Raw genomic sequence first — 27,870 nt, 5'->3', positions numbered from 1 at the left:
CAGATGGTTCTAATACAGAAGGGAGGATGTGTTTCTACACATTTGTTATGATACAATATATCAGCTTAGGTCTATTTAAATTTAAATATTTCCACATATGTTCTTTTTAATCAGCTTTCCTAAATGTACACTAACTTCTACAAAATGTTCTTATTCCTAATGATGGTAGAGACTTGTCTCATTTCTGCTTCTCCTGCCATGGCTTCACTTGTATATTATCACTTTATTTACTTGCTAGAGCAATTACATCAATTACCCTGAAACAGAAAATATTGTGGAAGGAAGGAAAGAAGGTGTGTTATATGTTACGAATGTTAAGAGTTAAACAGTTGTAATATTGTGAGGTAAACACAGTGACAGGGGAACACGCGGGAGCTTTTGACAGCTGTCAAAAGCCGCCGCCAGCAGAAGCGCATGCGCAGCCAGTTGACAGCTCTCCGCTGTCAAACTAATATCGCACCACGCATGCGTTCCAGCCACGAGGACGCAGAGCTGTCAAACACACACCACTTCAGAAGGAAGGAAGGAAGGAAGGAAGGAAGGAAGGAAGGAAGGAAGGAAGGAAGGAAGGACCCAAAACAATACAAAAGTAATCTCTCAAAGCTGTATTCCATTGTTTTTTTTTCCATGCAGCACCATACAAAGTCATATTTCTAGTTCTCACAGAAATCATTTAGGGCAGGAGTTCCCAACCAGGGGTGTGAGATGATATTCCAGGGGGTGCGAAAACTTGGCTTTTCAAAATTATAGTGTATATGCATAATTCATTGCCATTATTTTGAACTTTTGTAAGGGGTGCGAGAATATATCAAAAGTGTTCCAGGGGTATAGAAAAGGTTGGGAGCTGCTGATTTAGGGAAATGAATGTCTTGTTTTCCCCACAAGTCATTTCTTTATAACAAACCTGAAATATTGGTTTCATATATCCCCCAAGATTTGGTTTATTTAACCATGATATATTTATTAATTTACAAAATGTGGAATTGGCACAGTATGCTAAGCTATACATTATGGCTTGTAGACTACAATATGTTCATGTAACCAAACCACATAATAGCTTAAGACCAGTTGGAGATGGTTTATGATCATCCAAAAAGCTCTGGGCAAACTGGGGAAATGAACTTATATTTTCTCATGCCCTTACACTCGCTGCCTTGGAAGAGTGAGAAAAATTATCAGGGATGACTCACACCCTGGACGGTATCTCTTTACTCTCCTACCATCGGGTAGGAGATATAGGAGTATAGACAGCCGTACCAACAGGCTGAAGAGCACTTTTATCATGGGCTGTTAGGCTTTTGAACGGGAAATAATTTTATAAACTTTATGCATGATTGACTTGCGAGGCCAGTGTGTTGTGCAATTAGCTCACATGGTGTAATAAGATGGACGGTTTGTGTCACTGTGAGTTGGGGGTGGGGGCATGAAGGGAGGCTCAGCCAATCTCAATGTATACATGGTTGTACTTTCACAATAAAGGTTCATTCATTCATTCATTCAAATTCACACTCAATTTCAGAATCCCCAGCCAGCATGAGCAAGAGTCATATTCAATCCCCCTTGCATGTATTTCCCCCCCAATATAAAACAGAGAACTCTGGTAATTGCAGCCTTTTTATATTGAATAACCCCAAGCTCCTGTATTCCAACATTATTCTGTGTAATCTTTGTTTACAATATCCATTATCTTTAATCCTTGTACCTGCTGGGTAGAATAACTGGAGATGTAAGCTAAAGCATCTGAGGAAGGCTGGTTTAATAATTATCCACATTTGCTGAATTTGTACATTGCATTTACTCATGGTTTAACTATAGCTTTTTGAAGAAACCAGAGTTACCTCATTTACTCAAAACACTACAGCTTTTCAGGCCATATTATTTATTCATTCATTCATTCATTCATTCATTCATTCATTCATTCATTCATTCATTCATTTATTTATTTATTTATTTATTTATTTATTTATTTATTTATTTATTTATTTATTTATTTATTTATTTATTTATTTGACTTATATGCCGCCCTATCTCCCGAAGGACTCAGGGTGGCTAACAACAATAAAAGACAATAATACAAATGTTTCTTTTAAAAAATTAAACTAAAGCCCCAATGATAAAATATTAAAAACATTTTAAAAAATCCCTGTTGTCAGTCCAGGTCAGCCTGATGGAAAAGAAATGTTTTAAGGCTGCGACGAAAGGACCGGAGGTCCGGGGCCATCCGGAGCTCAAGGGGAAGTTGATTCCACAGGGCAGGTGCCCCCACAGAGAAGGCCCTCCCCCTGGGGGTCGCCAGCCAACATTGTCTAGCCAACGGCACCCTGAGGAGGCCCTCCCTGTGTGAGCGCACCGGGTGATGGGAAGTCGTTCCTGGCAGCAGACGGTCCTGCAAATATCCCAGGCCTAAGCCATGTAGGGCTTTATAGGTAAGAACCAGCACCTTAAATCTCATCTGGAGGGCAACCAGTAACCAATGCAGCTCACGCAGGAGGGGTGTAATATGGGAGTATCGGGATGCTCCCATCACAACCCGCACAGCTGCATTCTGCACCAGCTGGAGCCTCCGGGTGGTGTTCAAGGGCAGCCCCATATAGAGACCATTGCAGTAATCTATACGGGAGGTAACGAGTGCATGAGTGACCGTACGTAGAGCATCTTGGTCCAGATAGGGGCGCAACTGGCGTACCAGGTGAACCTGGGCAAATGCCGCCCTGGCCACAACTCCTATATGCTCTTCAAAACTGAGTTGTGTATCCAGGAGGACGCCTAAGTTGCGCGCCCTATCAACGGGAGGTAACACCTCTCCTCCCATAACCAAAGATGGAAACTCTTGGACTAAATGAGATGCCGGTACGTAAAGCCACTCAGTCTTGGCCGGGTTGAGCTGGAGCCTGTTCTTCCCCATCCAGATTCGTACCGCTTCCAGGCAGCGGGACCTCACGTCGAGGACATCACTGGGTTGGTTCGGGGTGGAGATAAAAAGCTGGGTATCATCAGCATATTGATAATACCTTACCCCGAAACCACGGATGATCTTGCCCAGTGGCTTCATATAGATGTTGAACAGGAGGGGAGAGAGGACCGACCCCTGGGGCACCCCACAACTAAGGGGCCTTGGGGTTGACCTCTGCCCTCCTGCCAACACTGTCTGCGAACAGCCCGAGAGGTAGGAGGAGAACCACCGTAAAACGGTGCCTCCCACTCCTAACCCCCCAAGACGTCACAGCAAGATACCATGGTCGATGGTATCAAAAGCCGCTGAGAGATCTAATAGGACCAGGACAGAGGAACAACCCCTATCCCGGGCCCGCCAGAGATCATCCACCAGCACGACCAATGCTGTCTCCGTGCTGTACCTGGGCCTGAAACCCGATTGGTACGGAACCAGATACTCAGTTTCCTCCAGGACCAAAGGGAGCTGCCATGCCACCACGCTCTCAACAACCTTCGTAAGAAAGTGAAGTTTGGAGACACAATGAAAGTTATTTTGAATAGCTGGATCCAAGGCAGGTTTCTTTTTTTTTTTATTGAAAAGTTTTAGAATACATTTTGTCTTTAACAATCCCCCCCTCCCCCCACCCCCGCCTATCCCTCCCTACCCCTCCCCATTTCCCCCTCCCCCCCGACTTCCCAGAGCTAAGTACAAGGTATAGAAACAAAAAACAATCATAAACATCCATATGCTAACAACAATAAACTCTTAAATCTATCGCTCTCTAGCTCATATAAGATAACTACAAGCAATATTAATATTACATATAAAAAGAAAGAAAAAAGAAAAAAGAAAGGAAGACTTATTCAAATGCTAAGTGAAACTTTTTAGTCCCATATTTGTTCTGGATATAGTCAATCCATTTTTTCCACTCCATAATGTAACGTTCTTGCGAATGATCTTTCAAATAAGCTGAGATCTTTGCCATTTCCGCCAGGTCAGAAACTTTTAAAGTCCATTCTTCTATAGTCGGCAGTTCCTCCTTCTTCCAATATTGGCCTATTAAGAGTCTTGCTGCTGTAATTAAACTCAACATCAACTTAGTGTCCACAACAGTAGCATCTGTAATTATGCCCAACAAAAACAATTGCAGACAAAACTTTATCCTTTGCTTGAAGATCTTCTGCATATTCCACCAAATTTTTATCCAAAAAGCCTTAACCTTTTTGCAGGTCCACCATATGTGAAAATATGTTGCATCTTCGCCACCACACCTCCAACATTTTGGCTGATAGTTCGGATACATACTTGCAAGCTTTTTAGGATCTAAATGCCATCTATAAAACATTTTATAAAAGTTCTCTCTTAAATTTTGAGCTTGTGTAAATTTTACGTTCCTCACCCAGATCTTTTCCCACGTGTCCATTGTAATAACTTCTTGAATATTCTGGGCCCATTTTATCATACAATCTTTAACAAGTTCTGTTTCTGAGTCAATTTCTATCAATGCAAGATATATCCGTTTGATATGTGCTGGACCCTGATTTCTAATTTGCTTTATCAAATTTTCGTCAGTCATTGCAAAACCAATTTTCTGATCTTCTTTCCACCTGACCCGTAACTGAGTATATTGAAACCAAGTTTGAACAATCTTCTCATCTCGCAAAAGGTTGTACGGCTTTAAACACCAGACATTTCTTTCCAAGCTTAAAATCTCCTTATACGTAGTCACATCATGTTTGAAACCAACATTTATGTTTTCTATTGCGTGTTTTGGAATTGCCCTCAACGGCATCTTGTAACCTAACTTATGTCTATACTTCTTCCAAACTCTCAGCAATGCCTGTCTTAAAATATGCACTTTAAACACATTATCTACCTTCTTATCATACAACAAATATGCATGCCAGCCAAATAACAAGTCATGGCCCTCAAGATTTAATAATCTCTCTTGTGTCAAATTAATCCAATCACTTATTCCTGATAACGCAGCAGCTTCATAATATAATTTAAGATTAGGCATTTTAAGACCACCTCTTTCACGAGTATCCTGCATAATCTTAAGTTTTACTCGTGGCCTTTTCCCTGCCCAAACAAATTTGTTGATACCCCGTTGCCATTCTTCCAAATTAGAATCTTTTTTAAGGACCGGTATCATTTGAAATAAAAATAAAAATTTAGGCAGGACATTCATTTTCACTGCTGCAATTCTTCCCAACAAAGACAATTGCAATTTTTCCCAGCTCTCCATTTCTTTTTGAATTTTCCCCCATAACTTTTCATAGTTATTTTTATATAACTTTGTATTAGAGGGTGACAAAAACACCCCCAAATATTTGACCCTTTTAACAATCTCAAATCCAGTTAATCCTTCTAAAAGGGCCTTTTGCGATGCTGTCATATTTTTGGCCAGAATTTTAGTTTTTTGTGCATTAACTTTAAATCCAGAAACCTTCCCATATTGTGTTATTATCTCCATCAGGTCCACAACAGAGTTTTCTGGCTGGGTCACCGTAACAACCAGATCATCTGCGAACGCTCTCAGTCTATAATCCTGATCTCTAATTTGTATACCCTTAATTCTTTCCGAATTCCGTATTTTTACCAATAATATCTCCAATGTTAAAACAAATAATAAAGGTGATAACGGACACCCTTGTCTTGTGCCCTTCTCAATATTACATACTTCAGTCAAACTATTGTTAACTATTATTCGGGCAGTTTGTTTTTGATATAATGCCCTAATTGGTTGCAAAAATTTATCCCCAAGATTCATTTTATCTAAAACTTTCATCAAAAATTGCCAATTCAATTGATCAAAAGCTTTTTCAGCATCTAGAAAAATTAGCGCCGCAGAGATCTGGTTGTTCCTTTCCAAAAACTCCATCACATCAACTATATGCCTCACATTATTTTTCATTTGCCTACCACTAATAAACCCGGTTTGATCCCCATGAATCACCTGTTGCAGAACCCTCATCGATCTGTTAGCTAACACCTTGGCAAATATCTTATAATCTGTATTTAAAAGTGATATCGGTCTATAGTTTTTTACTTGAGTAGCATCTTGATCTTCCTTCGGAATCAAAGAGATAAAAGCAGTTCTCCAAGACGGAGGCACCTTTCCCCCTCTCTGAATCGTCTGGAACAGTTCCTTTAACGGCTTTATCAACTCCAGTTGTAAATTTTTGTAGTAAGCCGCAGTCAAACCATCCGTGCCTGGCGCTTTATCCACCTTCAATTCCTTAATTGCTACAAGAATTTCTTCTTCTGTTATCAATTGATTAATCTCCTCCCTTTGTACTTGTGTAAGAACCGGGATGCTAGCATTCTCCAAATATACATCAATGTCTTTTTCATTAATCTTCTCCTTAGCATATAATTTAGAATAAAAATCCACAAAAGCTTCCTTAATAAGATCCTGTTGAAACACAACCTTTCCCTTATATTCAATTTTATCTATATTAGAAGCCCTTTGCTTTTTTCTTAGTCTGTAAGCTAGCCATCTACCTGGCTTATTAGCATTGCATTACCTGGGATTGCTTTGCAAAAGCATCTTGTAAGTCCTTAAGCGTCAATGCCACAGGAGGTACAGGAGGAAGCAAAGCTTGCAACGAGGTCTGTTGCACCGGGGAAGTTCCTGCACTCCGAAGAACTTTAGAGGAAGATTTAGCCGCCATCTTTCCCCACTTTCACTTGTTGCGTACTTTCACTTTAAAGCTATAAAATCCATTGAGCTAGGGAGTAAAAATAAAAGTCCACTTCACCTTGACCTCTTGTACCGCTCTGCCTGCTCCTTATTACTCAAAAGTCTTTCCTTCTGGCAGGGGTGGTCGCTAACGCCTGGCTCTGCTCCAAAAATCCCGGAGCAGAGACGCTGAGCAGCTCGGAGCAACCCAGGCTTCGGGGGGGCTCAATCCTTCAGCCGCCCAAACTTTCAGCTCAGGCGGCCCCGGAGAACTCAACCCCTATCTGGGGCCTCACCCCCTCCTCTTCTCCCGAGGAGGGGGCTTCAAATCCACCTAAACAGCTGATCGGCGCTGTTTTCGGTGGATAAACACAGCTGCAGAGCGGACAGCCCGAAAACGGCTGTCTTCGGCGCCGCGTCGCCACCGGAAGTCCCAAGGCAGGTTTCTTGAGGAGCTGTGTTCATAGTGGCTAACAGTCCTAAGCCAAGTCCAAATAAAAATATCAACTGTCAACTTCCCAAACACTTGATGGAGAATTAAGACAAGGTCTCCCTGACAATGATTTCTGCAACTGCACAATTACAGTAGTTGCTGTTGTAGGCAGTGTGAAGCATAATGGTCACTCTGCTGATTAGAAGCAATGGATGGACCACTTCATGAAGTCACTCTGAAGAGAAGGTTCACTTGGATCTTCATCTTCATTCTTTTGAAGATCTAGACAGCCCTGATACTAAGTCAGTTTTGATGTCGTGTTTTGCTCTTTACTAGGACAAGTGGCTCATCCTGTCCCTACCCTGCCTAAAACATCTATCAGCTGGAGATCTTGAATACCTGGGCTGCTGCTCTACATTCAGTGCAGCTCTGTGTCTTTGAACTTTGCTCTTTCTTCCCTGCAAATTCACTTTGCCCAGAATGATATTGATTATGAACAGCAGTTATCCTGAACCCGAACAACCCCTTTGTGTTGTAAAAGCAAGATGCCTCTCCCAACCTGCTTCCTCTAGAATCTAGATAGTCATTTAATGGCATCCAAATGCAAGGTCAGGTAGGTGAGTTTTTCCCCCCCTGAATCAGTGGAGAGAAGGAAAGAGAGATGGCTTCATATATTTCTTCACATCATTTCATTCTAGTTTGGCCTTGTAGGGGCATGTTGGATATGTTTGTTTGTCAGAGATACTTTTGCATGCATAACCAACACCGCCCCACACATTTATCAGGTGTCGTCTTCCACACTATAAAGGAAGGTTGTGTGACTGCTGTTGTAGCAGTGAAGATGCAAAACATTGGCATTTATATAATAACCAGATAAATAAATAGCTCAAGTCCTTATCTGCTCATGATATGCTCTGATTGCCATCAAACAATGAAATGATAATTGATCCACATTAGACTTCTAAGATTCTTAGATTTTTTTTTAATTAAACCTGATGGATAGCAATAGCATTTAGACTTATATACTGCTTCATAGTGCTTTACAGCCCTCTCTAAGCCATTTACAGAGTCAGCATATTGCCCCAACAATCTGGGTCCTCATTTTACCGACCTCGGAAGGATGGAAGGCTAAGTCAACCTTGAACTGGTGAGGATCAAATTCCTGGCGGTGAGCTGAATTAGTCTGCAATACTGTGTTCTAACCATTGTGCCACCAAGGCTAATTGATTAGATAGAGACAATTGGAGCACATGATATAGAAATGTATACTAATTTGGGGCATAGAAACCTACACTAGCCTAAGCCCCCTATGTAAGAAATAGAAGTATATAGTTTATCACATCTAGTCTAGCCTTCCAGTCAATGCAAAAAGTGTGTGATTCCCCAGCAGACAGCCTGCTTAGAAATCTCAAATTCCTGGATTCTAGATTAGATTTCTTCAATTTAATGTTTTCCATATATATAAAATGTACCCCCAATATACATGGTTAATGGCTAAATAATCAGGGTGTAATAGAAGTATAGATATGTCGTCCATATCTCATCCTTTATAAGAGAGCAGCTCTAATAGATACCAGGTGTAATGGTTCTGACAGATGAAACTCTTCAAAAGAACTTTGAGGCATTGTTTACCTTAAAGAATCTTTTATTTGAGAAACAAAGTATCGGCACTACATAGTTAAAGCCAAAAACTGAATTCCCCTCCCCTGGGCACAAAGTAGCAAAGCACAATTCCCTCCTCCTATTAACAGTCATAAATCATATTCCCCAGTTAGCTTGAAGAGTGGGCTTTCTCCCCAAGTCTCCAGCCCGCAAAATCTTTATCAACTCTGGGTGCGATAACCTTGGATTCTCATGGCTGAGTTATTACTGTTATGACTAGCTGGACTCTCATTCACATTCCCCCTCCCAGCATCAACTAAAAGCAAAAGAGTAAAATGGCTGCATTTCCATCTGTTGTCAAAGCAAGAACATCCAATGTTAGCAGCGTTGACACCAGGAACAACATCAGAGCTCTCTATCCAGAAGACCGCAGTGCTAAGAACAGGTAAGATCCTGCACAGAATTCTCAAACTCCCAGGCCTCTGGTAGATGACTTGAGTTTATTTATTTATTTATTTTATTAAATTTATATACCGCCCTATTCCCGTAGGACTCAAGGCAGTTTACAGGGAAAATTAAAAGCATAACATACAAAAATTAAAATCAGTTAAAACAATTAATTAATTCAAGTCCCCGAAATTTAAAACTAAAACCCAATTAAAAATTAAAACCCCTCAGTCTGGGCCAGACAGCTTGAAGAGCCAAGTTTTCAGGTCCCGGCGAAATGAACGAAGGTCGGGGGCAGTCCTAGGTTCCGTGGGAAGTTGGTTCCATAGGGCTGCCGCACCCACAGAGAATGCTCTTCCCCTGGGAATAACCCGCCGGCATTCCTTAACCAGCGGTACCCTGAGAAGGCCCTCCCTGTGGGAGCGCACAGGATGATGGGAAGTTGATGCCGGCAGCAGGTGTTCCCTTAGATAATCCGGACCCAAGCCATTTAGGGCTTTATAGGTCATTACCAGCACCTTGTGTATGAGAAGACACAGACTATCCATGAGGGTGAGAAGGGATTTTATATATATAAAAAAACCCCACATAAACATTACAGTTGTTTTTAACCATTTCTTGTTTTATTAAACAAAGAACTCTTTAAAACCACTCTTGGTTTTTTAATTTAGTTCTAAAATGAATAAATAATTAAGAACCAACTTCAATTTGTAGTTGATGATATCAGGAAAAGCTATTTGAGAAGCCAACTGTCTGCCAAAAGTAAGACGTGTGTTATAAAATAAATATAATTTTAAATCAATGCCAACAGAATTGCAACCTTGCAGTTCCTGATTTTAAATAAGAGGCTTTTGAGAAGTGAGTTGTTTCTATTGGAAAGCAAAATAAAATGTATCTTTCAAAACAAGGGCAAGATACACTCTAGAATCTTACAGTAAGGAAAATTCTTATCTTTTTTTATACCAAGAGACTGTACTAAAATATTGAGGTGTGGTTAGATATCTCATTTGATTGCTTTAAAGAGTTCAAAGTCTCAGAAAAATAACACCATGGAAATTATGAGCAGTATTATCTTGCAAAATTTACAGCTGGGTGTGGCAAGAAGATTTCTTGCCTAACAAATATTACATGGGTCTTTCCCCGCTTGCATGTAACCTTGGTATAAATTTCCTGTTACATCTTCACAATGCCTTCATATCATCCCCAGGTAACAGAGGCAGATTTAAACTATTTGTTAATGTCCAGGTTTAAAAGTAGTTTTTTTTTCTTTAAGCAGGCAAACAGCTATGGCCATTGCACCATCGGTGCAATCTGATATGCTTCACCAACTATTCATTTGGTGTCTCATACAGCTGACCTCACAAGTTGGGATCAACTTAGTATCCCTCTGCCATCTTAGGCCACTTCAGGAATATCCAATTCCCTCTGCTCCCTGAGCACCATCCCCTGGGGTCTTTTTGCTTTACAGCCAAACAGGCCACTTCTTTCAGACAGGCTGTCATGCAACGCATCCAAGGTCTGTGAGCCCCATCTCAAAGGCCCAGATTAGCCTGAAAAGCCTGTGACCAAGAGTGGCAGTGGGAAGGCTGCATAATAAATCAGCGGCTTCATGCTGAACTCTCCTGTCAGCTATTGTTTGGCTGCTTTTAAAGACCAGTTTAGCACTCTTCTGGAACTGAGCTAACTAAACCCATGTTTAAAAGGAGCCTGACTTTCAGATGAAGCAGTAGATGGTGAAACACTCTTCCAATGCACCATATTAAAAGTGTTTGTGGATATTTTCCTACTGGCTGGTGACAATTTGTGGGAAGGGAGATGTATGTTGAGTGAAGTGGAGTTGTTTCTGTTCCCATCTTAGAAACATTTATGTCCTATGAATACCAAAGCTTCTCGTGTAGTGCATAACCCAGTCACAGTTCATCATACATAAGGAATTTGGATCTCCAGGCCAGCAGAAATTTTAAGGAAGCATTTCTCTGGATTTCCCCCTTTCTGCAGAACTAATGTTTAATAGAATAAAAGTTGACAAAATCCCAAGAATTGTTCCTTAGTCACAGTTATACACAATGGCTGCATACTGTAACTGAATCAAGGGGGAGAATTAAGGGGAATGAATGTGCAGAACACCAGAACATTATTGTTCACTCACTTCCTCTCTTCTTCAGTTTAAGAACCATTAGCAAAAGAACACAGAAACAGGACACTCTTAAATCAGTGTTTTTCAAACTTGGCAAATTTAAAATGGGTGGACTTCAATTCCCAGAATTCCCTGCCATTATGCCAAACAGGAAAAAACACCGCCCTAAAGAAATCTTGATGACACATTTACCAATTCTCCCCTACAAATGACTTTTTAAATGAACAGTCCTTAGAACATATAGAACTTTTCCCTTTAAAGCCTTAACTCTGAATATAAAATAATGAAGATCCAGCCTTTAATTACAACTTGATGGAACATAGTTAACTAGATTCAGAGGCAGAATAGTAAAACGGATTTGGAATTATCCAAAACACCTATAAAAATGTTCCTCCTGCTGTCTTCAGGAGGAATTGATAGTGTTGGGGAAAAGTCATATTTGGAATATTCAAAGAATGGCAAGTGTGCTCTTCTCACAAAGCGATTGCCATAGTTGCACAACACAAACTGGTAAAATTCTTCTCTGTTGCTCCAAGTCCTGTTCTGAATGCCACTTTTGTTATTTTTCTATACAAGTATCTACATATCCACTAACCACTTTTATTTTCTAAGGACAAATATAAAATCTATGTATGACACAGAGTCATTTTGAGAAGTATGCTGGAAGCTTAACAAAAGCATACTTTGCAATAAGTCAACTCCCTATTAAAATAAATAAAAATATAAAGCCAGTAGAGACCATGAAAAATGCAGTGTGGCCTGGTATCTACTGGTGTCCATAGAAACCATTCTTCTTTCCCTGATTTGGAGTTAAAGGTCTTGAGTATAAAGACATTTGCTTGATTGCTAGTTCATTAAGGTCAACTGTCCTAGGCACGTGAATCAAGACAGGATATCCAAATATCTTCTGAACAGAACAAAGATTTTGTAGGCAAGTTCTTTTGGCATCGGACACACTAAGACTCCCCTTTCTTTCTCTTGCAAGAAAACAGAGGTGCCATCAAAAAAAGACATTTTATCTTTGAACTTATTGGTATAAAGGAAAGGCAAAGTGCGACAAGGCTTTAGATGGACATCTATACAAAAACGTTTGCTTCTATATTCCTGCCTGATTTCAGCAAAACTACACAACAACCTTCAAACACTGCAGGCCCAACACAATAATTGGATCTGTGCAATTTCAGACTTCAAATTTCTTTACGCTATTACTGTACGCTATCATGACAATCATAATAAATTGTAACTTATTTCTGACACCACAGTGCTGTATTAAATATAATTTTGAAGTAGAAAATGACACTCAATACATTATGTTAAATAATAAAATGATCATTAGTAACTATGCACCAATCTGTTGATACGCTTAAGGCAAGGCTTGCATCCAAGTAGATCCCTATGTAGCCCTGTTACCAAAGTTGGCCTTCTTTTACCATGGATGAATATTTTGAACTGATAGTCCTATATTGGGATCCAGCTTTACTCTACTACTGAAGAGAAGATGTTGGGGCAAAAGTCCAAATTCCAGTAGAAAGCTCTAGAAAGCCCTACAATTGGAACAGAGTTTTGTTTTTATTTAGTTTTTAAAGAGCAATAAGGTGCAATATCGTCTTTGGTCATTCCCATCAAGGGAACACAATGTGAACATATCTCCAGTGGCCTCAGCCAGCATTCCCTGTCCTGAGGTATGTTGGGAGTGGTAGGCCAGCAACAAACGAAGTACTGTACTTGTGCAGTCATGTGAACACCCTCTCTCTCGATCATAAGACCATCCAGTCTGGAATCTAAAAGTACTATATGCATTGTCAGAAAGAGAAAGTATTGGTTCTGTCATGCAAGACTTGGTATGAAACCATAATCTTGCTTAGATGGTGCGTTTCTCTCTCGTGTTTAATCAGAAGCATAAGTCTTTTCTTGGCAGCATAGTTTAAGAATAAAGGAGTGGTTTCATTCTTACATTCTAATTCATACAATCATGTTATGATTTGTGAGCAGAGATTTCAGGAACTATTCATGTCTGATGACATAACTACTATCTTTGAAGTCTCCTCCTACCATGGAAGGAGAAGTAAATCTGCAGCAGAACATCTACCACACCCCCTGCGAGTCTTACCAACTGCCTAGTAGGTTGAAACAATGGCTTTCTTTCGGGTACCTTCAGAAAAAAAGCTTTAAAGGAAAAAGGGAAAAAAAAGTTACACAACAAGCTTGTTATGGAACAAACTAGCAGATGGGTTGATTGGATTAGGTTGGGTTACTTGAGTTAGATGGGTTGATTAGATTCCAAGGATCCAGGGCTATCTTAACCTCATATTAGGCCAATCATTACCAGAATTCTGCTCTTATTTTGGTAAAGCAGTGAAAGATTTAATATCATTATGCTGATTCTTATGATATTAAAATGAATGTTTTTTAATATCTATATAGATGCTTAATCTTTATTATTGCAGGCTTTCCCCCTTAATGGATAGTTTTGATTTTCATATTGTTAGGAAAATTGTTTGTGCAGAGGTCTCCTTGTGCTACCAAGGAGTTGCGCAGACAAGGAAGAGTACTGAGAGCAGTAAGAGTCACACAGTAACCACAAGAGTACACTGAGTTGTGGAAACAAATGTATTTTACTTTTGAGGTGGTGTAAAAACAAAAATGCACGGTCAAAAATAGTCCAGGTCATACACAATAGCAACAGTCCAAGGAGTATTCCAAATACAAAGTCTTCTTACCGGTCCAGAGGTCAATACACAGTTGTTCAGGTTTATCACAGTAGTAAACCAACAGTACAGCAAAACAGTAATAGTAGAGAGAGCAGTGAATTCAGAGAGAGAGAAGCTATGTTCCTAGCTCCCTTTTATGGCCATGGGAACACTTACACACCCATTGGCCAATTAACATCTTAAAGTCACAACATCATGGTTTATATATTTTCAACCCAACTATGTAGGCTATCACCATATGCCTAACACATATCATGTTTTTCTATTTTGTTTATCAGAAGTATTAAGAACACTAATGAAATTATAATTAAGCTAAAATGCACATGAAAGACACAGATAAGTGACCACAGGAAACTGAGGGGTCCATAGCAGCTTCAACAGGTCAACAGGAGTTTAACAAGATCCAATGCTGACTGTGCCATCCTGAAAACCTTCCTATGCCGAGACTTGACTTGAGAGAAGATTAAAAATACTACTTTAAAACTAGAGCTGTGAGGACACATTTGAGTTGCCTGTAGAAAGGGCTAGGGACAAGATGAAGAGTTGGCCATCTCCCAGAAAAGTTATTGGGGTGGTTAGCAAGATGTGAGAATAAGCCCTGACACACAAAAATGCTCTATTCTGACAACTGGTTTTTCCAAAGATTGTGGGAAAAGAAATCAGTCAGGTCCACTCATTGATGTGTAACATTGTAGACACTATAGATGGAAAGCCGTGTTGGGGAGATAGCTTCCCATGGATTTCAGTCTTAGGGAGTCTGTGCAGTCTCTTAGGTAGCTAGAGTGCTGGGGACAAGTGGTCTGAATACAGAATCTATAAGGTCTGATATTTCAGCTGTGATGGTTCTGATGTTTGAGACAATGAGACAACTAGCTTACCTCGTTTGTATACTTTGGGAAGTAGATAGAAGATGGGCCTCCCAACGTTGTGTATGGGATGTGACTTGGAGTCAATGTGACTATCTAGTTTTTAAATCAGCATCACAATTTCCCTTTTTTTTGTCTTGCCATCCTTCTAGTTCTGGAAAGAACAACATACAGAATTGGAAATAACAGAAAATAATAGGCACCTAATCCAATTTCTGCAAGTAACCTGCACACTGCCAGCTCATGTTCAGCCTTTCTTACAGCCCACACACATCACATCTGGTTGGGAGCTGCAAGGAGAAACTGGGAAGGGTGTGACCCTCCATCCTGAATGTGACTCTGCCAGAGTTCTTCTCTTGGGAGTCCAAGTATAGCAGGCCAGATCTTCCACACTTCCCTTCCCCTAGGCTGCTTGGCATGTTCAGAAAGTCAAGGAGAGACCAAGAAGTTACCTAAGTAGAGGTGATCCAGCCAATCCTATGTATCTGGCCTTACAAAATGCTTTGGATAAGGTCATCCATTTGACATTTGGCTATGTTAAATTTTGAAATGCATTACTTTTGTTAATACACAAAAAGGTAAAAAACAAAACACCTAGCTACAAGAAATGCAAAATCAATGAATCAGACTACAAATTAAAGAAGAGAGAGAAAAGAGAAAAAAATATCAATATCAATATGAAACTAGGCATAGCACAGTCATACCTAGCATGAAATAATGAACGTAAATTTCAACTTAGAAACAAAATAAAAATGCTGTTGTAAAATATTATGAAATCTATGAGAAAGGAAAGATATGTTTCCCATGCATAAATTTAGTCATTTGGGATTAAAAGGACAGATTTACTAATAGATGGCCAAATGGCTAAAAGGCAGGAAACAGATTAATATAGTAGTTCTAGAACTAGAATAGTTGTCATGGTGATGAATTTTTTGATGATCTCCTTTCTTTGGGCAGCCTAAAGGGCTACAATAGTTTTGCACAGAAAATAAATAAGGAAAACAGCATTTTAGCCGCTTATAGGAGAATAACAGTTCAATGAAAATGAAAATAGTAAGCACTTAGATTTTGTTGCCAATATATTTCTTCTTCTTTCATTTTTAGTTTAGGCTATCTGGGCATTTTGTTCCAAATATCATGGTTTGAGAACTCATTGTACAACAATCCATCTAAAATGTTAACTGAGGGTTGTGCATAAGGAACAGGATCGTTCTTAGTATGGTATTGCACTGGACCTGCCATATCTTGTTAAAAAAATCAAATATCAAAAGGAAGAAAGCATTAGCAGAAGGATGAAATATTCAAGAAGTAGGCTGTGCTCTGAGTCATGCCTATATTTCCAGGAATATTTTCCAGATCTTGTGGTAATCATAAGAAGAATTGGATATGAGGAAGAACCCTGTGATTTTTTTATGCTATCCCAACTTCAAAGAAAAGTAACATCATTATCCACAAGGCATGACATTTCCTGATCTGGACTGAAGTCAATATGACTTGGGAAGAACTGAGAAGAACAGACAACTTTGGAACAGTGCTCTCATATATAAAGGGCTTAGAAGACAGGATTTTAGCAGGGGGGCCATAGGGTTAAAAAGAGGCCATAAACAGGGCAGAGTAAAATGTCTGAAGTTAAGCAAGCCTGGATTAGATCATGTAAATTTAGATTAAAAATGCTATCCATCTGAGGAAGATGAGAACTATGCTACAGATTCAATTGTACTGGATAGGTTTCATCAGAGAAGTCAAAGAAGCTGGGACATGTAACATACAGAAACCTATTCTGAATCGGCTATCTGGTGGCAAGTGAATTACTGAATTTAGGACTATTGGGTGAGCAACCAGGGCAAGCAACTGTAGGACTACTAGAAGAAAAGTTGCTTAATCATTGCAAATATATAAAGACTTGAAACAAAGAAATAATTATTTGCTATTACAAATTAAATCAACAAGAATTGCTGGAAAGTTAGTACATATGAAGACAATGCACCAGTCCAGGAAAGAATAACATCAAGAATTGAGAATAACAGAAACTAGCATATGAATGTCAATGGTTTGTGCTTAAATTGTAAGCCGCCCTGAGTCTTCGGAGAAGGGCGGGATATAAATGGGATGAAAATAAAATAAATAAATAAATAAATTTATTGTTTTAGCATAGTATAGAAATAAAAATATCCACAGAGATAGAATTAAACTGCAAATATCTACCCAGGGCAAACAAATTGAAGCCTTGCCACAAGTAGCTCAGATTGTAGAGGCAAACTACAGAGAATCAGCAGCAAAGGACTAGCTATTGAATCATTTCCATTCTCAAACTATCTCTCTGCTTTCTCCTCAGAAAAAGGAAAGCCCTCTAGGAAAAAAACAACAACAGGAATTGAAACAAAGAATAACTGAAAATCTAGAGCAGCACAAAACTATAACGGTACCTGCATTGACATGTTACAAAGAAACACCGAGCACAAGTTTTAAAAGATGCCAATATTGTAGTATCAAATATAAGCACTATCTCACTATAAGAGAGATCCAGTATAAACATCAGGCTGACTCTGACCAACGATAATCAATTCCAACCTTGCCTCTTCCTAACTATCCATTGTTGAAGCTATCAATAGCTAGGGACTCCAATACATTGCCTAGATATAGATGTGGACTTTTTCAATCCCAAACTATTCCTATAGTCACCAGGAAATGAAATGTAGCAGTTAGATAGTCCTCTACTGAGATTCGACTGTGAGCTCTTCAAACAGCATAATATCAATGGTAGGTAGACAGGCTTACTGTTCATCTGCTATTTGGAAAAAATGAATAGAGGAAAATTAATGACAGATATAAGGAAATATGTCTTCATACCTATCAGTTCACTCATTTCACATATCCATGGTTTAACTATAGTTTATTAACGAAACCATACTAAACCATACATTGTGATTCACAAAGCCTAATGATTTGCTGTTTACAGCTGTTTACTCTATAAGGTCTTAGCTCAAAATATGAACTACCAATGTTCACATACAATATCAAACTAGTTTATGGGTGGTTTGATTAGTTTGCAAGCTATCACATCTTATTTTATACTTACTAAATAATAATAGGTGAGTTTATATTTCAGTTTATAGTTTATGAGTTTATAGTTAAATGAAATTTAACTATATTGGAACTTAGTCATTTTATAGAATTCACTATGTCAGTAAATAATATGCTTCACTTCTTAGGCAATCAGTAACTTCTCTAAGGGATTAAGTCTGAGTCTCCTTATGGTCAAGACCATTTTAAAGTCATTTTCTTAGACAGCTAGGATAACAGATGACACATGGAAATCACTTTTACACACTTCCCAGTCCCTCCAAACTATGCTGAAGCTAGTGGTAAAATCTTTTCCATTCCTGCAGACCGTGGAATGCAGAAAGCAGAAAGGAAATCAGTAACAGGTTAACAAGAGAAAGGAGCCTGGCAGCCATTCAAACCACATCCTGAAAAATGAAACTTATTTGTGTAGCAGATTATTTTCAAGACTTTATACTGTTTGAACATTATGCCTTTCTGCCATTAAAGCAATATATTTTTTCCCCACGAGATTAAAAAAAATGTTGCTACTTAAAGAGTTGCACTGAGTTGACACACAGAATGCACGGAGCTTAAAACAGCAGCATCTTTTGGATAAGTAATCGAGGGGTGCTCTGCTTGCATGAGTTCTGAAGTAATTTCTTCCTAAATATTTTCATTGTGTGCAGTGTTAATAACAGTGCATTCAAAAGTGCTCTAGGTTGCCTAGTAATTATCTAATATTGGCCACAGGTACCTATGTCTGACCTAAAACTTTATTTCTCATTTTAATTGCATGTTGAATTAACTAGTTCAGGCACAGATAGCTGTCTTACTTCTTTTGCAGCAGTTATACAAAAAAAGTCACCCACCTCCCAGAAATCTCACTTGTCTTGATAGCACCTGTTTTGGATATGCTAATTTTTTTGTAACTGCTGTTGGTCTGCATTGTGAAACTTATCAAAGTATTTTACTTTCTTCTTTGTGCAAGTTTTGCTTGTTTTTTGGAGTAAGCTTTCTTTTCTCTGATACTTTGACATTGTTATCTATGCTGTAAATCTCTGGCTTGCACTGTGGTGAACCACAACTATGGTACACAGTATTTGTGTATTGCTTTGGTTTATTCAGTTTCCTGAAGTCACAGGTATTAGCTGATCATTATTACCATGAATAGGCATGAATGGAAAAAAACAAAGAGCTCTGCAAAATTTGAAAACAAGCTTTTTTTTCCTCCCCAAGTAAAATAACTGATGCAAAACATCACAAGATCATCAGCTGAGAAGAGAAATGATAAACATGCACGAGGCTCCATAAGCTAATAGAAACTTTCTAATTACACCCATATTGCTAGATAATCTGATTAGTTAAGCTCCCAAAGTATTAAACAGAGACAGGCTAATCTCTTCTCATACCAGTCTCTGGAGTCAGAAAAGAGTTTAGCATCAAGAAATTGTGTATGCAAATAGCCCAACTCATCTCCAACTTAATGCAGTCCTCGAACTACGACTACAACTGAGCCCAAAATTTCTGTGGCTAAGCAACAGTTGTTAAGTGAGTTTTGCCCCATTTCTTGCCACAGCTCTTAAACGAATCACTGTTAAGTAACACAGCTGTTAAGTGAATCTGGCTTCCTCGCTGCCTTTGCTTGTCAGATCATGAAAGGGAATTGCATAACGCTGGGACACTGTAATTGTCATAAACAGGAGTCAGTTGTCAAGCATCTGAATTCTGATCATGAGACCATGGGGATGCTGCAACGGTCGTGTTAAAAGTGGTCATAACTCAGTTTTCAATGCCATTATGACTTTGAATGGTCACTAAATAAAAGGTTGTAAGTTGAGTATTTGAGATTGTGGCTTGCTTTACGCTGCCCTGAATTCATTATTCCTCCTCCTCCTTCCTTGTCAAGTGTAAAATGATAGCACTGAGGTAAGCATTAGGCAATTGTGAAATTTCAACCTCTGTTCCTTTACATATTGTAAGTTCTTCAGTTTGACAATATTTGCCATATTCTAAAAAAAGCTTCAATGTGTTAGTGATTTTAATAAAAGCCCTCTTCAATAAAGGTAGCGCAAAGGATAATTCTACATTCAAATCAATGCTAATTTGCTCCCAAATCACTTTTCAAGGAGATAGAAGAAAACGCCCTGTGAACAATGAGAATCAGGAAAACCTGGCATTAACTACCACCATTACTTCTCAAATATTAAAAATAAAATAATCATGTACATGAGGACTGTAGACATAAAAGTGTTTCTGAGATTTCTTGAACAGATGGCTAATTCTCATGACAAAAAAACTTTAGTCAAAACTTTATGATTAATGCTAGTTTTAGATCTATATATGTTTTGAATCTCCTTCCAACTGTCTCCAAAATTAACCAAGTAAGACTTGATTAATATTTGAATGGGCATCTACCTGGCAACACTAGACTAGGATTACACAGCTAAACTGAAAATATAGGAAACTTTTTTCCATACTGTTGTCAATAAATTGCATGGGCTTACCCGTGGAATCACCAGAAATCAAGCAACAAACTGATTGTATCACATTGCTAAGCAACAACCAAAATTATTAATCAGTAAGTGAGCAAATGGGATGACTACAAATAGGTCTTTGGAAGGGGAAGCCAAGGAGAAAGTGCTTTTTTGTTATTTCTTGTAACTGCAGGGGATGTGTCATGTTTTTTATACTGAAGATGACAAGAACTATACACAGTACAGGATGTATTGCACAGGTTCAGGATGTATGTCCTGGAAGAGAAGGTGAAGGGACTTATGCTTAGGAGGGAAGATGGGAAATTCTTAAATTAGATACAGGAAGTGATTGCAAAACTGCAACATGAGAACATCCAAATCCATAAAAATCTTTTAGTATCCCAAGGGCTTCAAAATGGAGTCTCACCATTGATTAGTTTTCTGAATTCCTGGATGAAGAGAAGCCACAAACCTCAAACACTAAGATGTCCAAGTGGATGAGTATAGGCCAAGTTATTTGAAGGACTGCCTGTCTCCCATGGTTTCTGCCTGTCCAGTAAGATTAGGCAGAGTTGGTGTCCTCCGTGTTCCTTCAATTTAACACTTTCTACCCAACTCAGAAATTTTACCATATTTGTTATGGTATTTGCACTCTAGAACATTATCTCCCCTAAAGATCCATCCAAATGATGTTCCAGAAGTTGTTAAAAACATAGTTTTTCTCCCAGGCCTTGAGGCAGGTGGCCATGGAGCTCTGTTAGGTGGTGGTTGTTTTTTTTTTAACCCATGGGTTATTATTGTCTAGACACTTCAGATTTTTCCTCTATTTTTATGTTTAAATTGTAAGCCAGAGTCATTTTGGAATAGGCAGTCCAGAGCAAATTAAATCAAAGTTTAAAAATAAATTTCAAGGATTCGTGCCTCTACTTTAAGAAGCGACAGGTGGTAATAATCAGAACCCCCCCCCCTATTGAAAGAAACAGGTGCTAGATTCTCTCTGGTGATCAATCAGGCAAGAGAAAGTCCATTGATAAAATATCCTCTGGTCTAAGGGTAATGGCAGAAAGGTGAAAGAGCTGGGACACAGATGGTATTTCCTTCCTTCCTTCCTTCCCTTTCCTCCCTCCCTCCCATCCATCCTAGGATGTGGCTCAATAAGCGTAAGCCTGGAAACATCTGGCTATACAGAAGAGGCCAACAGAAATGGTTTAGATTTTAATAAGAAAACAAGACACGAGACTCCTGGCAGGGGACAGGTTGCATCTCACAAGAATTGGACAGAAGGTATTTAGAAAGTGCTTTGCTAACCTGATCCAGAGACTTTAAACTGAATTGGTACTGAGACTGGAACTGAAAGAAGTATGCAGGATGTGTCGACAATCAATAACAAGGATGTAAATACAGGAAGGAGCACACCAAGTCACAAGGATTTCAAATGCCTTTATATAAATACTCAGAATGTGGGGTACAAACATTAAGAATAAAAAACTTAATGCAGGAAGTCAAGTAAGCTGTGGTGGTGCAGTGGTTAGAATGCAGTATTGCAGGCTAATTCTGCTGACTGCTAGGGGTTCAGTCTTCACCAGCTCAAGGTTGACCCACCATTCCATCCTTCCGAAGTCGGTAAAATGAGGACCCAGATTGTTGGGAGCAATATGCCGATCTGCAATCTGTAAAATCACTTAGAGGTCTGTAAAGCACTGTAAAGGTGTAAAGCACTGTGAAGGTGTGTGTGTATACACACACACACACACATATATACATACATACATGTATATATATACATATACACACATATGTATATGTATATATGTGTATATATGTATATGTGTGTATATCTATATGTGTATGTGTATACATATATATGTGTGTGTGTGTGTGTGTGTGTGTGTGTGTGTGTAAATTATTCAAATTGCTAATAAAGAATTAGGGAAGCTGATATGGCCATTTCGAACTTATTTTGTTTTCATCAGTCAGTCATACCCTTTATTTGAGATTCGAACCTGGACTAATTATATATTAGGCAGTTGTTTTAACCCCTAGGCCACAGGCTCTTCTCTCTTTATTAGCTAGGAAGCAAGGGAGATATATGTGTTAAGTATTTGTCAAGTCTTTTGAATACCTTGCTAGTTAAATTTTCTTTCCTGTTTCAGCCTAACCCAAGGCTATCTGCAGGCTGTAAATTGTCACAACTGTATATATTGTACTGTTTTAATTTGCCCTGTAAACTGCCCTGAGTCCCTCGGGAAAAGGGTGGTATATAAATCGAAATAAATAAATAGATAGATAGATAGATAGATAGATAGATAGATAGATAGATAGGCAAGGACAATAATCATTGATAAATTAAACTTCAGGAAATAGTAAAAGCCTTTTCTATTTCATACATTCTACTGAAATTATCTAAAAGCTTGTCTGAACAATGTGTAATTTTTAAAAAATGAAGCAATTTTTTATTTAAAAGCTGAAATTTGAAAGTTATCCTTCTCAGGATACCGCCGGTTAAGGAATGCCGGCGGGTTATTCCCAGGGGAAGAGCGTTCTCTGTGGGCGCGCCAGCCCTATGGAACCAACTCCCCATGGAACTTAGGACTGCCCCCGACCTTCGCTCATTTCGCAGGGACCTGAAAACCTGGCTCTTTGAGCTGTCTGGCCCAGGCTGAGGGGTTTTAATTTTTATTGGGTTTTAGTTTTAAATTTCAGGGACTTCATTTAATTAATTTTCTTAATCTGATTTTAATTTTTGTATGTTTGTTTTAATCCTCCCTGTACACTGCCCTGAGTCCTCCGGGAATAGGGCGGTATATAAATTTAATAAAATAAATAAATAAATAAAATATGAATATGTTTAATAAAGTTCATGTGTTGATTTTTGTAATGAAAAGGAAACTGAGTCAAATAATTAACTATCTAAAAACATTATCTTTTTTAAGTTGTAAAAATAATCCAATTGTGCCTTAGGCATACCTATAAATTTGGCTCTTCAAGCCACTGAATTGCACGTTAGTAACTCATTAATAAAGCAACATCATTACCATTTCTTGGTTCTTGAATATGTATTCTTTTTACTGAAAAAAATCACTCATAAGTTAACAAATACAAAAATGTACAAACACACAGGTGAATAAATGCAATGATACAATGAATTGCTTTGTTGAAAATTGTGTTTTAACACTAGATTTCAGTGCAAAAATATACCCCTGGAGCTTCACAGAAAACAGAGCAGCTCAAAACAACAGAAAGAAAGAAATTACCTATGATTCAATTCTATCTTTGACAGTAGATGTTTGGCAATGCACAGTGGTTGCTCAGATGTTAAATTGATTACAAAACAGTTTTTACAAAAAGAAGAGGTTCTAGCAAATAAAGATCCACATGGCTCATATAAAACATACAATATTAGCTGACAGTGCTGATGGAAATGAGGAAAACTCTGTTGAAATTTCAGCTATTAATGTACACATTTTAAATGATTTTTAAAAACACCATAACAACGCATGAGCTTGACAGTTATGTTTCCAACAATTACATTTACCATACAATAGCTGATTTACTGTATCTGATAAGAGCAACAGTGTACATTTAAAAGATATTCCACACTTTTAAAGGAAGGACAAGAAAATATTTTTTTTGGGGGGGGGGATCAATCCAGAACTATTAAGAAGTGAAACTGACTCTTTCACACCAATCTTCAACAAGTGCATTTCTTAGCAGAGGTAATTTAGAGGGTGTAGTAGAAGGATGCATAATCTATTTTTAAAGTGTGTGTGTGTGTGTGTGTGTGTGTGTGTGTGTGTGTGTGAGGGCATCACTGCCAAATAGCTGTTTGGAAATGTCAAGGTGAATTAAGACAGATTGAAACACATTTTCAACTGAAGCACCATTAAATAAAATGTTAATTTCTACTAGACTTCCAAGTTTAAAAAAAGAAAAGAAAAAAATACATATGAATTATTCACAACTGAAAATTATCAAACTGTAGTCTTTATTGCTTCATGTGTCATTAAAAGAATAAAAGCTAAGTTATTACCTCTGCAGCAACCATAAAGGTTTTATTATGAAACATTTTAAAGCCTACTTATCAGCAAATTCAAGAACAGACCAACTGCACTTTCATTATCAGCCGATAAGATGCACACATGCACGCTTTCTCTCACGTACACAAACACACACTCACCCCTTCATAACTCTCAAGATTCAAGAAAATAGGTCTGGTTAATCACCTCCACAATAGTTGTCTATGGGGGGGTCATATATGTACCAAACCCAACATCTAAAAAAAACACCTATACAAGTGAAAGCAACTGAAGGCAACAATGCAATCAAAGAGATTAAAGTACTTTTCACATTAAACTCTGTCTATAAATATATATTAAAGAACAATTTGTTTTACCAGAGTAAATACCCCGGTTTAAAAAAGTCTGTACATGCTATATAAACAGATGGGACTGGCTTTAAACCAGAAAAACAAAACAAAACAAAGGCACAAACCTATTATGGTAGGTTAAAACAAAAACTAGAGAGAGATTATGGACCAACCAATTCTGCCTGATATTCACATTTTTTTAAAAACTAGTATCAATGCCCTTCATTCTTTTAATTAAGAGTTGGAGTCTGGATACATTTATCCCAGTACTTGTACTTGTGCAATGTTTTCTCTGGTTAATAATCATACCCAAGAACTTCAACCTACAGTTTTAGTCTATATTAGTTCAGTTTCATTTACACAATAAATATATCAAAATATTATTCATATTCCCCCCCAATTAAAGTTACAGAAATCAGTATAGACTTTTCCAACAGACTGAATGATTTGCAAACTTTAACGAAACAAAGTGGAAACTTGGTTAACTCTCTGGAGACTTTTTGTCCCTTACAAAGATGAAACAGATATTTTCTCTGATGTTCTGCTGTCTGTTTGGAATATGCAGTGGGTCAACAACAAAAAAAAATCAACAACCCAGAAAGGCTATGCAATTCCCCAAAATGCAATTGGCCTTCGCACTTTCATGAATAAAAATCAATGCCAGATTCCTCCTTCTCCAATAAACACTGGTATTGGTTCCAAAATAACCAATGAAATGACAGCCTCAATCCCACTAATAACTGCTTAAATAGCCCTGAAGAGAATTACTTGCATGAGTGTCATCCTGATGTACTGAAGTGCTTGTAGTTATGCTAAGTTGTAAACCTTCAGCTTCAGTTTTGAACTGTGTTTTTAAAAAAATAAAGGAAAGCAATTTATACAGCTTATCTACATCTATACTTCTTTAAGAAGTGATTGTGTGTGTGTGTGTGTATATATATATTCCTTCAAGCAAGTCAATTAGAAAACCAATGCAAACACAAATGCAAAAGAATGGCGTCACTGTTAAGATTGCAGCTCATCTCCAATAATGGTCATAACTTACAGGATAGCTTCCAGCACCCTAAGTCAAGAATCCAAGACTTTTTTTTTTTTAGCCAAACTGGTTTTATCAGCAGGAAAGTACATTCAATCTCTATTTCTTACTGGAGATTGCTTAGAAATGGAATGCTGGGACAAAAGCAGCAGATCACACCATTGTTCTTTTTAAAAAGAAATCAAAAAGCAAGTCAAGTCCAAACTCACTGACAGTGTGAATATGTCTAGTCTGATGATCTCTGTGCGTATTTTTGAAAATTATTCTTCAAAATACTGTGATCCTTCATTAGATACAAGATTATTCTTGTCCAGGCAACATCTATAAAACCATCTCTTGACATTCTCTTCTCATATTCTCTTAGTATTCACTCACCAGAGCCAGCTCTGGTGATAGATTGACAGTTATGTTTTTATACAAAGAATCATATGTAATATTTGGAAAATAGTTCAAATTATTGAGGCCATCCAATTCTTGCCTCTCTTTGGACTTCCTCAGCAGTGCATATCTATTGGAAAAAAAAGAAAGAAAACATTAAAACCAGTATTTTCCAACATACAACATAAAAGACTATTAATATGGATACACATTTTGAATATCAATAGTTTCTTAATTTATTAGAAATATCCAAGTGTAGCCTACAGGCATCAAAAGTCCATTGATGTCCACTTTAAAAGGTATGACTTTGTAGCCAGAATACAGATTCACCCTGATTCCAAAACTTTACATCCCACTTGTAGCTTCATTTTGTATTTGCATTTGTTTATATACACAGTACATAAATATGTACTTACAGTATGAACAGAGATAACTGGATTAACTGAGAAAACTATGAATAAATTAACCATGGGTAGGAACATTATATGAACACAATCATGCCTCAGAACTAGATATCTAAACTAGTATAATGGATTTGTACTGAAATGCTCTGATCCTGATAAATAAATATTGCAAAGAAAATATATGTAAGCAACACCAAAATACAGACAAAAACTAAAGCATTATACATTACAAACAATAAAAGAAGCTTTCCTGTTTTAAATTGTCCAGTTCTTTTCTTTATTTTTTTAGTCAATAAACTTTATTGATTTTTTTAACAAAACATAAATCACTCAAAAGTTGGTAAACAGTGTGTTGTCTGGGTTACATTTGTAAAACAATCCTTAACAGTTAATTTCTATAATCTATATTTCATATATTAATTTTAATTGACTTCCTCTTTCCCCAAGACATCCTTTTTTGCAAACATTGAGTTAATAAAATTCATTGTTTGATAAATAACAACTGAGTATATTTTTTCCAATATTCCTAAAAATAATAATCATATTTGTATAATAATTCTTTTCAGTCAATTTGGTTGCTTTATCATAAATCCTGTTACAACCCTTATTTTAGTTTATTTCTCCCACCAAATTCTAGATATTCTTACCAGTGAAAATTTTCTCAAATTTAATTCTATTTTTTCCATATAAGCCATCTCATACTTTTACATTTCTTAAGAAGTAGATAAAACACTGAAAAGAGAGAAGAAAAAAACAAAAAAAAAGAAGAAAAGAAAGCAAAAGCAAAGAAACATAAGAAATAACATACTACTTAAAATACCGTATTTTTTGGACTATAAGACGCACTTTTTTCCCCAAAAGTGGGGGGGGAAAACGAGGGTGCGTCTTATGGTCCGAAGGTGATCCGTATGGCCAGCCCCAACCTCCGCAAGTGGAAAGCAAGGGAGATTGCCAGGAGCACGAATCGGCACGTGCTGAGAAACGCCGATCTCACGCTCCTGCACTTTCCCTCGCTCGGTTTCAGCTTCCCTTGCTACAAGAGAAAGCAGGCTGAAACGGAGTGAGGGAGATTGCCTGGAATGAGAATCGGCTGATCTCACGCTGCTGCAATCTGCCTCGTTTCAGCCTGCTTTCTCTTGTAGCAAGGGAAGCTGAAACCAAGCGAGGGAGTTTGCAGAAGCGCGAGATCGGCCGATTCGCATTTCTGGCAATCTCCCTCACTCCGTTTCAGCCTGCTTTCTCTTGTAGCAAGGGAAGCTGAAACCGAGCGAGGGAGTTTGCAGGAGCGCGAGATCAGCCGATTCGCATTTCTGGCAATCTCCCTCACTCCGTTTCAGCTTGCTTTCTGCAA

The 27,870-nt window shown here is 38.1% G+C and overlaps 1 protein-coding gene across 2 annotated transcripts in view; it reads right to left on the bottom strand.

Moving 5' to 3' along the window:
- Positions 1-3,635: 3,635 nt before the first annotated feature.
- Positions 3,636-27,870, bottom strand: part of B4GALT5 (beta-1,4-galactosyltransferase 5) — a 68,034-nt gene continuing 43,799 nt past the window's right edge. The window contains exon 9 of one of the 2 annotated variants that reach the window (XM_081322860.1): positions 3,636-4,009. In XM_081322860.1, the coding sequence (XP_081178986.1) occupies positions 3,931-4,009 (79 nt within the window). In that variant the 3' untranslated portion in view covers positions 3,636-3,930. Of the gene's footprint in view, positions 4,010-23,200; positions 26,246-27,870 lie in introns of those variants that run through there. The other variant, XM_081322859.1, reaches the window with a different exon arrangement.

This window comes from Vipera berus (genome assembly GCF_964194415.1).
Source record: "Vipera berus genome assembly, chromosome: 3".
In the NCBI taxonomy this organism is placed as follows: Eukaryota; Metazoa; Chordata; class Lepidosauria; order Squamata; family Viperidae; genus Vipera; species Vipera berus.
Note: the sequence above shows the minus strand (reverse complement) of the source record. Positions and strands in the feature narration are given on the sequence as shown.